At 38.5% G+C, this 12,850-nt stretch overlaps 1 protein-coding gene across 1 annotated transcript in view; it reads left to right on the top strand.

Moving 5' to 3' along the window:
- The window catches only part of LOC126461355 (protein YIF1B), a 63,608-nt gene that overhangs the window by 45,060 nt on the left and 5,698 nt on the right, over positions 1–12,850 (top strand). Inside the window, exons 4-5 of the mRNA XM_050095990.1 lie at positions 1,381–1,517; positions 3,353–3,508. Coding sequence (XP_049951947.1) covers positions 1,381–1,517; positions 3,353–3,508 — 293 coding nt within the window. The remainder of the gene's footprint in view (positions 1–1,380; positions 1,518–3,352; positions 3,509–12,850) is intronic.

The following is a 12,850-nucleotide window of genomic DNA, read 5'->3' as shown; positions in this document are numbered from 1 at the left end:
TAGTTCCGATCCTCCAGTTGCCTATCCCTTTCTGTGTTCCCACTTAAGCAATACACATGGCTTCTATACTGCCAAAGTGCCTACTAGTTCTTTCCCTTTTTCTACTTCCCTTCTCTCTGCTCTTCCTTTCTGCCCCCCCCCCCCCCACCACCACCACCACCACCACCACCACCACCACCACCACCACCACCACCACCACCACTCCCCCAGTACAGCCAGCCTCTCAACACTGCACCTAGCAGTCCTATCTTTTGTATTTATAATCCGTACATTGTCCATGAACATATACAACATCAGTTGGATAACATAACAAATCTGTCAAATCGTATTGTCTGACATGAGACCTCAGCATAGAAGTCCATCCAAAGAAAGACCATGAATAATTTTAAGCATGCAAAAACAAAAGCTGTTTGCAGAATCCCCTTAAAGAAACAGTTGACCATTTGATTCCTTTGGAAAATGAAGTATTAGACGTAATTATTGTTGGATCTAACAGATATGAATAGCAAGTTATCTGTAGTGCCAGAATATCAAGCCACAGCAGAATCAGTAAGGGGATCCCGATATGTATGGAAGTGATAAAGAAGTTTTTGAGAATAGTTACGCAACTGGCTTGAACGAATGTTGTGTTATCAAATCCTACTGTTCAACCAAACCAGTATGCCAGAATACTGTTCCAGCAAACGTTATGTCTCACAACATATACGAACTTCTCTTGCACCTGATTTACTCCACACATAATTAAAACATAGTGGTGTATAACAAGTTGTGGAAAATAATTCCACTCATAGATGAACTGCACAAGGAGTTCCAGGAAGTATTTTATCCACAGGAAAACATTTTGAAAATAACACTTTAATAAGATGATATTGAACTCAATCACGCGTAACTTATCAGTATTTATTCACTCCATATGTCAGTTTTCATTTTGTAAATGCACTAAACACTGTGTTACCTGCTTGCTAAGGTTGCTGTCTATTGGCAAGCGGACTGTAGCAATCACTCTCATTTGACTTTTATCAATTCAGAAACTCCCAACAGCCAACTCTCTATGTGTAAATCTATCGTATGCACATACTGATGTGTCGTTTTCCTCATGTAATCATGACTGATGAAAAACATCTGTACATGGTTTATATTGCAATTATTTTGCAGTAATTCTGTAGCCCGCTCCTCACTCGTCTTTCATTGTGGCCTTTAGTGATGAAATGGTTTCAATATCAGTTAATTATACACCTGGCGCAGGGCTTGTAGACTTTCTGCTCTTCCTGTATCATCTCTAGTACTGACATTGCCAGACTCTTAAACTGTAATATTGAATTTTAGCCATTTTGTGTATTGCTGTTTGGATAACAGTTACATCACTATTGTGTATTTTAGGATTGGTCTATAAAATACGAGCATGAAGAACCAGTTGCACCAAGGTATGAAGTTAATGCTCCAGATTTGTACATACCAACTATGGCATACTTGACATATGTTGTTGTTGCTGGTTTGATGCTGGGCACACAGAACAGGTAAATGAATTTGTGTGTCCTCTCATTTTGTAATGTTACAGATTAAAATGTTCAGAAGTTATATCTTGAATTAGAAACTAAATTTATGTACTTATTATTATGAAATTGCAGACAAGCATGTAGAAGAGATTGATTTCTATTAGAACTTTTTGACAAAATATTTACTTCATCAGTGATATATAAAAACCATTTCTTGAAGTTTTCTAAATTTGTCATTTTGATAATGGCTGAGTGTCATTTCATGGTTAAATATTAATAATGTGTTTGTCATAAATATATTATTGTAACAGATATGCTTAACAATAGATCATTTCACATTCAAAACCATTGCTAAAAAGTCTTTGCTCTTAATATCATTCCATGGTAATATAATATGCCTTATAATATTTTTGTACTTCTGAATGGCTGGTAAATATTACCATCATTTCACACAAAGGGCTTCCTTTACCTTTAGTAATTTTGACTTATTTACCATTTTGCTGCAGCTAAATCTTAAGCCACTTATAACATTTTGTAGAGTGCAGCAGATGCCCAGAAGACTTGTCAGCTTTAAAGGGGAAGCAGTGTTCTCATTGTTGGGTGTTCATAATTCATTGTATGGGAATCATAATTATCTGTCAAATTACACATTATTGAAATAACTTATTTCCTTTTTTAGCTTCTTACTGAAATGTTTCTAATTTGGCATGCTGAATGATCCAATTTTACTGTCTGTCCTTTTATTCTTATTCACTGTGCACTAAGAGCTACTCTTAAATATAACCCTAGCCTGACCAACACGTCACTAAATACTTTTGATCTTGATTGGATGGTGTGGATCAACCTCATTCTTCAGCAACTTGTATACATGGTACACAGTTTCACAGCTCAGACTATGCACAATTTCCTTACTACTTACTTTTATCAGTCTATGATTCAGTTATTGTTTTCTGAACATAGTCAAACAAACAAAGTGAGAATTGAAACAGTCACTACAGGTATGAGCTAGTTCATTCACTACACAAGCACATAGCTGATGTGCCTGTTGATGTCATTGCTCATGCTACATCTTGCTGACTCTGCACATCTCATATGCAAGCTTTAAAGAGAAAATAAAATTCAGAGATAAATTAAATCAGAATTAATTCAGTTGGAGAACTGTACGCTAGGCATGAATTGTATGACGTGCAACAAACAGGTACAAACAGGAGCTTTAGGTATGCACAAGACTTATCGTTTAGAGCAGTGTGAGGAAAATCCTCAGACTAGTTTTGACAATTGCCAGCCATCCTTGGCCAGTTCGGAGATGTCACTCAAACAGCTTGTTGCTCATCAAGGACAAGTGGAAGAAGTCAGTTGTGCTGCTCGAATGCTGTTTTCACATTGTGCATGCATGTGACTCTTTTGGAATGCTGCTTGAACAGACCTATTTTTATAATGTACACTGGTGTAAATATTAATTGTGTGTGTGTTTTTTTTTTTTTTTTACTTTTATAGTCTTACTTTTTCATTTTGAAACTGGTAATATCAACTTTCTGTGAATTATGTAGTGACGTGTTCCATGAACAAGAAGATTTTGTTCTAATGATTCCTCAGGATCTGATGAATTTGAATTAAATTTAGTTATACCCTTCATATTTCATTAACATTTCTTGTTTTATCTATTACGTAAAGATGAATGAGAATTCAGTGCTTTCTTCTGTTATTACTACTACTACTACTACTACTACTACTACTACTGTTACTGTTATCATTGTCATCATTATTTGAATTTTTAATTTCTTGCTTAATTGTCATAAAGAAAAGTACTCATTATAAACGTGTGTTTTTTTTCTAAGACCATGGCTCATTTTCAGGTTCAGTCCAGAAATGATTGGTATTCATGCAAGCTCTGCATTGGCGTGGTTAGTTGTTGAGATTGTGGTTGAGATGATAACACTTTATGTAACCAGCATACAAACAAAACTCAAAACTTTAGACCTGGTTGCATTTGGAGGGTACAAGTATGTTGGGTAAGTGATGTGATAAAACTGGTAATTGGAACTGCCTCATTGCTTTGACTGATTTTGCCACAGAGATGTTGTGAACTCTTGCAAAAAGTTTACCAGTGTTCAAGTGGATGGGAAACCAACACAAGTTATGACAAAAATTCACATAGCTTACAAGATTGTTTTGTGGTTAACATGCAGAAATTGTTTTTTGGAGTAGTTTATTTCTAACCCAAATTTAGGTACTTCATGCATTTCCCAAAAATCATTTTGGGCAAACGTTGGAGCACTTTTCTGAAATAACACGTAACTATTGTCCAATTAAAATTACTGGACAGTTGATGGTTCAAAATGGTTCAAAAGGCTCTGAGCACTATGGGACTCAACTGCTGTGGTCATCAGTCCCCTAAAACTTAGAACTACTTAAACCTAACTAACCCAAGGACATCACACACATCCATGCCCGAGGCAGGATTCGAACCTGCGACCGTAGCAGCCTCGCGGTTCCGGACTGAGCGCCTAGAACCGCTCGGCCTCCGCGGCCACGGCAGTTGATGTTTGTCACTTCCCATGGCAGTGGCTGCTGACTGCTGCTCAGTTACTGGCTACACACAAACGTGGCGGGCCACTTCACAGTTGTTGTTAATGTGTAGCAGTGTTGTTAGTTGTAGTCCTGAATTTAAACAGCTGTCCTAAGCTAACGACAACCTCTTGATGTGCAAAGTATTGAGAAAACTGCAGTCGACAGTCTGCGGCAGAAAAAAAAGTCACAGTCACTTTGTTCATAGTAATTAAAGCAAACCTCTGCGAACAAACTTGAGACAGAAAATTTTCAGTTTCAATTTTTCACTATCATTGGTTCCCTGAAACTATCCTCACAGTGGCTGCACAAGTTGCCACATTACCAACTGGTGAGCAGTGCTGGTTGGCCATTGCTTGCAGGTTATGGTGACACAGGAAGATTCCAGGCGAAAAAAGAATGATAGAAAAGAAAGTAAGCACAAATAAAATAAAGTCGAGACAATGGGCAAAGTGATATGGCAAAGTATTGTGAATTTAAAATAATCACACATTGAACCAATTAACTGATTAAAAATAATAATCAAAGTATTTTGATTATATTTAGAAATAAAAAAAATTTCACTGCATTTGACAATATTTGAACATGACAAGTTTATATGCTAACCACTGTACTCCACCACTGTGCTGCATTACGATGTTTTATTTGTGACTCTGGAGATCCAGTCACACGGATGAATTGCAGCCTTCAAAAATTTGGTTTCACATAATGTGCGAAGCTTATCTAATGTAACATTTGTGCATGTGTGTGTGTGGGGGGGGGGGGGGGGGGGTTATTGTGTGTGATGAAATATAAAATAAAAAGGCCAAGATTTGGGATCCAGACACATCAAGAAAGAAAGCCACACAAAAAATTTGAAGTTAACTGACCAATCGTTGTTCAGCTACAGCAAACGGTTTGGCATGATGAGCAGTTTGATAGGAGGAAACCAGCTCCAACACATGAAGCGTCAACTATCAAGTAATTTTAATTGAACTGTAGTTAGTCCTCACACACTCCACCAATCATTTAGCATAGAAAAAAATTGTCAAAAACTTTACTTTTAAGTGTGGTCTTACATTTCTGTAAAAGCTGGACACTGTCGAAGATAGACAGAAGTAATCAGAAACAGTAACTTTGAAAAGGCTAATGATAAGCAGCTGGACAAAAAGAAAATCCAATGAATATATTCTGGAAGAGATTAGCAGCTATCCAAGAAAGTAAAACAAAATGTTTTGAAGCTTTTTAGACATCCTAAGTTTTTAGCAGACAATGGAAGGGAAAATTTTGGGATTGAAAACAAAGAGGAAATCAAGAAATAAAATTGTGGAAGATATATTTGAGGTAACAAAGTGTCAGAATTATCAAGAAATGAAGCGGGCAGCATAAAATAAACAGTGCAGCAGTGACAAGGCATAGCCATTAGAAGACAATGATGATGAACATAGCCAACAGAGAATACCTTCTATCAGAGGCGTATTGTGCTACGATGGGAATTATGATTTGCTTGCCTCACAAAGCACATGTTCTAATATGAATGGGGAATATGAGGCAATGTCAAAATGAATAACACTGCTTCATTACTATAAAATGGCATCTAATGAGAGGCAGCAATATTTTAACATTAGTGTGATTTTTAGTGTCTACTCAACAAGAGTTGATGAACTACATCAGTCCAATCCATCTCTCATAACTCTTTAAATGGCTAGCGGCATCTCTGATTTTCAGTACTATGTAGTTCTCCCTCTCCCCCTCTCTCTCTCTCTCTCTCTCTCTCTCTCTCTCTCTCTCTCTCTCTCTCTCTCTCTCTCTCTCCCTCCCCACCTCTCTCCCCCCCTCCTCTCCCCCCTCTCTCTCCCCACCTCTCTCTCCCCCCTCCTCTCCCCCCTCTCTCTCCCCACCTCTCTCTCCCCCCTCCTCTCCCCCTCTCTCCCCCCCCTCCTCTCTGCCCCTCTCTCTCCCCCCTCATCTCCCCCCCTCCTCTCCCCGTTTCCACCATTTCGTACACAAACCTAGTTGCATTACTGTAAGAGCAAGAAAAATTCTACACATGTTCATTTTATTGGTGTCTCAGTTTAGAGTATTTCAATGGTGTTGCTTAATGTAATACTTAATTAAGAAAGTGGAATCATGTTACACACCTTCAGCATTGGTTGCCATGTAATACTATAGTCTCTCAACATATAAAGAAAATTGTATTTTCATTATTTTTATGTCATACATATTGAAATGCATGATTGTTTAGTTTGTATCTCAAAATTTCTCCATATTACATTCAGCCCAAAACTATTCTTTCTGTACTTGGTTAGGGCAAGAGAAATGCTGTGATTTGTTTGAAGTATGCTTAATTTCTTCAGATGTGTGTCATTTGGGAGTTACATTACTTTCTACAATTTTCTAATACATAAAGTGATGTACATATTTGCTTCACCCACCATTTATATGACCTGTGCTAATCTTTTTGCAAATGCCTGTAACAGTGCCATCTGTCACATGTTATCGATGTCCACATTGTGATTGTCCTGAGTTTTATATCTGCTTTTTGCAGAAATGGGTCGCTGTAAGAAGTACTACAATGAACGACACAAACTTTATTTTGATAAGTTTATTTGTTGTAAGATCTTTGAAATTCCAGTATCAGCTGTTACAGTTCGTACCCCCGTTTATTTCTCTCCTAATGCAGAGTTGAGACTGGCCTTTTTTCTCTCCTTAAATTTTTACATTTGTTGTTTATTTTATTCTCCTGTTGATGAAACAGTTCCTAGACATTACAGAAAGCTCAAAATGTAGTAGCTGGGTGTTACGACCCGGGAGATCCGGGCAAAACCCAGAAATTTTGTCATCCGGGAAAAACCCAGGAATATTTTTTAATTCCAGGAATTTTTCATTGTTTTTGTTCTCAGTTACATTTTTGTAATTTTGACTGGTAGGAACCAATACTCTAACAAAGTATATTACTGTATCCTGCTACTGCAGAATAATACTGCACCAATTAAACGTGAACGAGAGAAAAAAACGAAAATAAAACTTAAATGCGCCATATACAACAACAAAACACAGTGCTCATACAGGCGCCTGCCAACAGCAAAATGTTTCAAAAGCTTTAGGAGGACTATGCAATGCTTCGTAACAACAAATTGCCTCTGATGAGCATGACATCACATCACAACTGTTAACATTAGATTTGTTTCAGCAGTTACAAGTGGAATCATGCGCATACGCAGTTGAGTAGTATCTTCTTCCGCTTCTGGCTACAGAAATGTGGCTGTTGGCTCACAGCCTGGGGGGGGGGGGGGGGGGGCGGGAGGCTAGGTGCTACTGGCAAAAATTTTACTGTCACGCCCAAGCTGGCAGATTCATGCACGTGCAGCAGCCCTGGATCTAGGAGTTGAAGGGGAGTGGGGGGGCCAATTCATATTCTTGAGGAAAAAACCTTGTTTCACAAAGCGCCTAGCATCCAACGCATGTTGGTCTATCGATTATTCGTATGACTTTGAAACTTGTCCCTGTCAGTTTCTGAACATTGCTGAACACATTCTAAGTTGATTTCTGAATGAATCATAAGTTGATTTGTGAATGCATGCATAGTGTATGTCATGTCTCTGTCAGTGGAATCCTTGTCACATCTAGAAATAAACTTTACTGCAGACAAAAGTGGCTATACGAGCTGAGCGGAGTATAGCTGAACGAAAGAAAGCCAACCACTGTCTGATTATGTGGTTGATTGGATTTGCGAATGATGAGCATTGTTATGATTACCAGCGAAATCCATAGATTCAAACTACCAGAGTGCGAATAAACGACTAACAGGAATAACAGAAAGATTATGCATTATCTTCTCGGTGTATCCAAGAAAATGAAATTTCGTCAGAAAATTTTTGGTCAGATCGCTATGCTAGTAAGGGCCAGTTGTATGGTCCCTGGCTATCAGCTGCCTTAAGGTCTATTCTGGAAGTAGCACGGAAAACGCGTTGTTCGAACACGTAACAGTGCCTAACCGGAGAATGAAAGCGGGATAACTAAACCGGTGATTCTGGAGGGGTTAGTCAAGTTAACCGGCGAATAAGTTTTGGCAGTGGCGGGAATAGAAACAGAATTAGTGATGACATCATTGTTTGTTAGAACGAGGAAGGAGAAGAAACTGGGACATCACTTAAATTATGTAAGAATATGACGATTCCAAATTTATATAAAAATTCCGCACTACTACTTTTCGATCTCATGCTTGAGAAACTGGAGGTATGAATGAAGTGTAAAACTATTTCTTAACGTAAAGCTTTTTGCTTGTAGTAGGCCTAACAGGTATTTGATATTGGTACTTTGTGAATTATATTCTGCTGTGTTCTAAAAATGACCATTTGTGCCAAAACAGTCTCGTTTATTTGGTGTGTGTTACAATTGCTGCAGTATTAGAAAGGCCTATTTTGCTTTATCTAGCAGACAGTGACAAAATATACGTAATCAGGTAGAGAAACCACACCAGTCTTGGGTCCTATTTGTATTAACAGCTTTTTCAGTATTAGACAACGACATTTCGATTTTTCGTGCAGCAAAACGTTCGACGAACTTTGATGAGGTTACAGATTTTTTCGCAGAAAGGAAAGCACGCCGTGTAAAGCTATAGCAAGATTAGAGAGAAAAAGAATCTAGGAACTAAGGATTGAAGAAATGTATACTGTCTTGCTTGCCTCTTGTCTTTACTGGTTTTATGTATTCTATACTAAATTTTATGTCACACAAAGCAGCAAGTTGTTAGCTAAAAGGGAATAAAGAGTGTAAATTTTCTGAAGAGTTTAAAAAAAAAAAAAAAAAAAAAGAGGGGCAGATGTCAAACTGGCCGACTGGAGGCACTATAGGACATTTTAATTTCCACTGTCCTGAATATAGTTTGATGGCATCCATTACAAAATATACACGTTTCATTTCCACAGAGTGAAATACACTTACATGCGATAGAAGAATGCTGTGTGAAGAGGTGTAGCAGTGCACTTTGGCACACTTAAGATCAAATAATATGTCTTAAGATTCTTCGGACACATATGTTTCTCAGACTCTTCAGAAAGATGTGCACTACAAAATGAACATATTTTTGAAAGTTCGATTTTTTAAATTTTTGACGTCCTATCTCAAACGCTCGAGGGACGCCACTATCTACTATTGCCCCGGTTCAGAAATAACGTAGATACGTGGCTGATGCACAGAGCAGTCCAAGTTATAATAGGGAAGCGGGTAGTCTCCACGTGACCCGTGTTTACATTTTAGTGATTTTGCTGTTTCCTCTTTGTCTTCAGAAAGATGTGCACTACAAAATGAACATATTTTTGAAAGTTCGATTTTTTAAATTTTTGACGTCCTATCTCAAACGCTCGAGGGACGCCACTATCTACTATTGCCCCGGTTCAGAAATAACGTAGATACGTGGCTGATGCACAGAGCAGTCCAAGTTATAATAGGGAAGCGGGTAGTCTCCTCGTGACCCGTGTTTACATTTTAGTGATTTTGCTGTTTCCTCTTTGTCTAGTGCGCTCATGTCAAATGAAAACAAAATTGATTTCTGTGGCCGGGAATTATCATGTGAATTAAAATACATTCACATAATTACGGAAGGCTAAAATACGTTATTAGTTCAGATTTTATTTTATTTCCACCTTTCTGACAGTCAAGCATTAATTGCCATGCAGAACAGTGAAGTTATTTTTATCAGTTTGCTGAAGAAATTTTCTTTTATTAATCTTTTCCACTGAGGCAGTCAATATATTTGAAATGAAGTGTTTAATTCCACACTACTGGCTAGTTTCAACTGTTCGGTGCATTTCAAATGTACCTTTCCATCTTCTAGCATGTATGGCATTATGCCATAACAAAGAACCAAACATGAGATAACAAAGTACTGGTACGCAAGGAAATTTACATCCCAAAAACCACATTGAAAAGCTTAATATCAGGTCAAGGCCTACTTCACTTGGAATCTGCGACTCATTTAAAAATCAGCTCTTTGATGATGAGTCATTTAGAAGAATTTAGAGCCCAGAAGATCACACATTTATGTCATTATTAAAAAATTTACTGGCACATTTTTGTGATATATCTTAAAATGTAATATGTGCATAAAAGACCAACATTATATGTGAAAGCTTTGCTGCTCTTGTAGCAACATTATATATATTAATTTAAAACATTAACTTTTCCTGTTCATGTGTTCGCACTACATCTACATCTACATGATTACTCTGCAATTCACATTTAAGTGCTTGGCAGAGGGTTCATCGAACCACAATCATACTATCTCCCTACCATTCCACTCCCGAACAGCGCGCGGGAAAAACGAACACCTAAACCTTTCTGTTCGAGCTCTGATTTCTCTTATTTTATTTTGATGATCATTCCTACCTATGTAGGTTGGGCTCAACAAAATATTTTCGCATTCGGAAGAGAAAGTTGGTGACTGAAATTTCGTAAATAGATCTCACCGCGACGAAAAACGTCTTTGCTTTAATCACTTCCATCCCAACTCGCATATCATATCTACCAACTCTCTCCCCTATTACGTGATAATACAAAACGAGCTGCCCTTTTTTGCACCCTTTCGATGTCCTCCGTCAATCCCACCTGGTAAGGATCCCACACCACGCAGCAATATTCTAACAGAGGACGAACGAGTGTAGTGTAAGCTGTCTCTTTAGTGGACTTGTTGCATCTTCTAAGTGGCCTGCCAATGAAATGCAACCTTTGGCTCGCCTTCCCCACAATATTATCTATGTGGTCTTTTCAACTGAAGTTGTTTGTAATTTTTACACCCAGGTACTTAGTTGAATTGACAGCCTTGAGAATTGTACTATTTATTGAGTAATCGAATTCCAATGGATTTCTTTTGGAACTCATGTGGATCGCCTCACACTTTTCGTTATTTAGTGTCAACTGCCACCTGCCACACCATACAGCAATCTTTTCTAAATCGCTTTGCAACTGATACTGGTCTTCGGATGACCATACTAGACGGTAAATTACAGCATCATCTGCGAACAACCTAAGAAAACTGCTCAGATTGTCACCCAGGTCATTTATATAGATCAGAAACAGCAGAGGTCCCAGGACGCTTCCCTGGCGAACACCTGATATCACTTCAATTTCACTCGATGATTTGCCGTCTATTACTACGAACTGCGACCTTCCTGACAGGAAATCACGAATCCAGTCATACAACTGAGACGATACCCCATAGGCTCGCAACTTGATTAGAAGTCGCTTGTGAGGAACGGTGTCAAAAGCTTTCCGGAAATCTAGAAATACGGAATCAACTTGAGATCCCCTGTCAATAGCGGCCATTACTTTGTGCGAATAAAGAGCTAGCTGCGTTGCACAAGAACGATGTTTTCTGAAACCATGCTGATTACGTATCAATAGATCGTTCCCTTCGAGGTGATTCATAACGTTTGAATACAGTATATGCTCCAAAACCCTACTGCAAACTGACGTCAATGATACAGGTCTGTAGTTCGATGGATTACTACTACTACTCTTCTTAAACACTGGTGCGACCTGCGCAATTTTCCAATCTGCAGGTACAGATCTATCGGTGAGCGAGCGGTTGTATATGATTGCTAAGTAGGGAGCTATTGCATCAGCGTAATCTGGAAGGAACCTAATCGGTATACAATCTGGACCTGAAGACTTGGCCGTATCAAGCGATTTGAGTTGCTTTGCAACCCCTAAGGTATCTACTTCTAAGAAACTCATGCTAGCAGCTGTTCGTGTTTCAAATTCTGGTATATTCCATTCGTCTTTCCTGGTGAAGGAATTTCGGAAAACCGCGTTCAATAACTCCGCTTTAGCAGCACAGTTGTCGGTAACAGTACCATCTGCAGCGAAGGTATATACTGCATCTTGCCGCTTGTGAACTTTACATATGACCAGAATTTCTTTGGATTTTCTACCAAATTTCGAGACAATGTTTCATTGTGGAACCTATTAAAGGCATCTCGCATTAACAGTGATGTTGCTATTGGCTGACTACACCATGTGTCCGAAAGCTCTGAATATCCGCTGTCATTGGCTGGCAAGATCACGTGACATGAGCTGCGACTGGCTTACAAATCGCATTGCAATCTCGATTTCAATGCTTCGGAAAGTAACATGCGGTGTTTGGTGGAATTCAAATCTATACTTTCGTAATACGAAAATATGCAGCGTACAAGTTGCTGCACATCAAACATCTTTCCAAAAGACATTTTTTCCCCTGAGTTTCGTTTTCTAAAGCGCTGGGAAATTCTACACCCGTGTATAGGACCATAACCATTCAAAAGATTGATAAGTTATACAGTTCTGAGAGAAAATATACTGTCAGTTAATAGGGAAAAACTATGTTTCCACCCAGGAGAAAGTGTTTTTTTAACCGGGAAATCCGGAAGAAATCTGGGATTTTTTTTCCCTTGTCCGCGTATACACCCTGAGTACTGAGTTGTCAAATTGCTTCCATTGTTCTTGGTTTAGCACTTATCATCCATTTCTCTATAATGGCATCTGTTTTGTTCATATGTAAGATTATTATTTGGAAGAATTGTGTAATTTTCAAACTGTACAGAGAAGACTTTACCCAAGTGAAACATTATATGGGGTTGCCTATTATGCATACTATGTGTTGGTATGTTGTTGTTGTTGTTGTTGTTGTTGTTGTTGTGGTTGTGGTCTTCATTCCTGAGACTGGTTTGATGCAGCTCTCCATGCTACTCTATCCTGTGCAAGCTTCTTCATCTCCCAGTACCTACTGCAACCTACATCTTTCTGAATCTGCTTAGTGTAGTCATCTC

This window comes from Schistocerca serialis, chromosome 1, assembly GCF_023864345.2.
Source record: "Schistocerca serialis cubense isolate TAMUIC-IGC-003099 chromosome 1, iqSchSeri2.2, whole genome shotgun sequence".
Classification (NCBI taxonomy): Eukaryota; Metazoa; Arthropoda; class Insecta; order Orthoptera; family Acrididae; genus Schistocerca; species Schistocerca serialis.
This window is presented reverse-complemented; position numbering and strand designations above follow the sequence as displayed.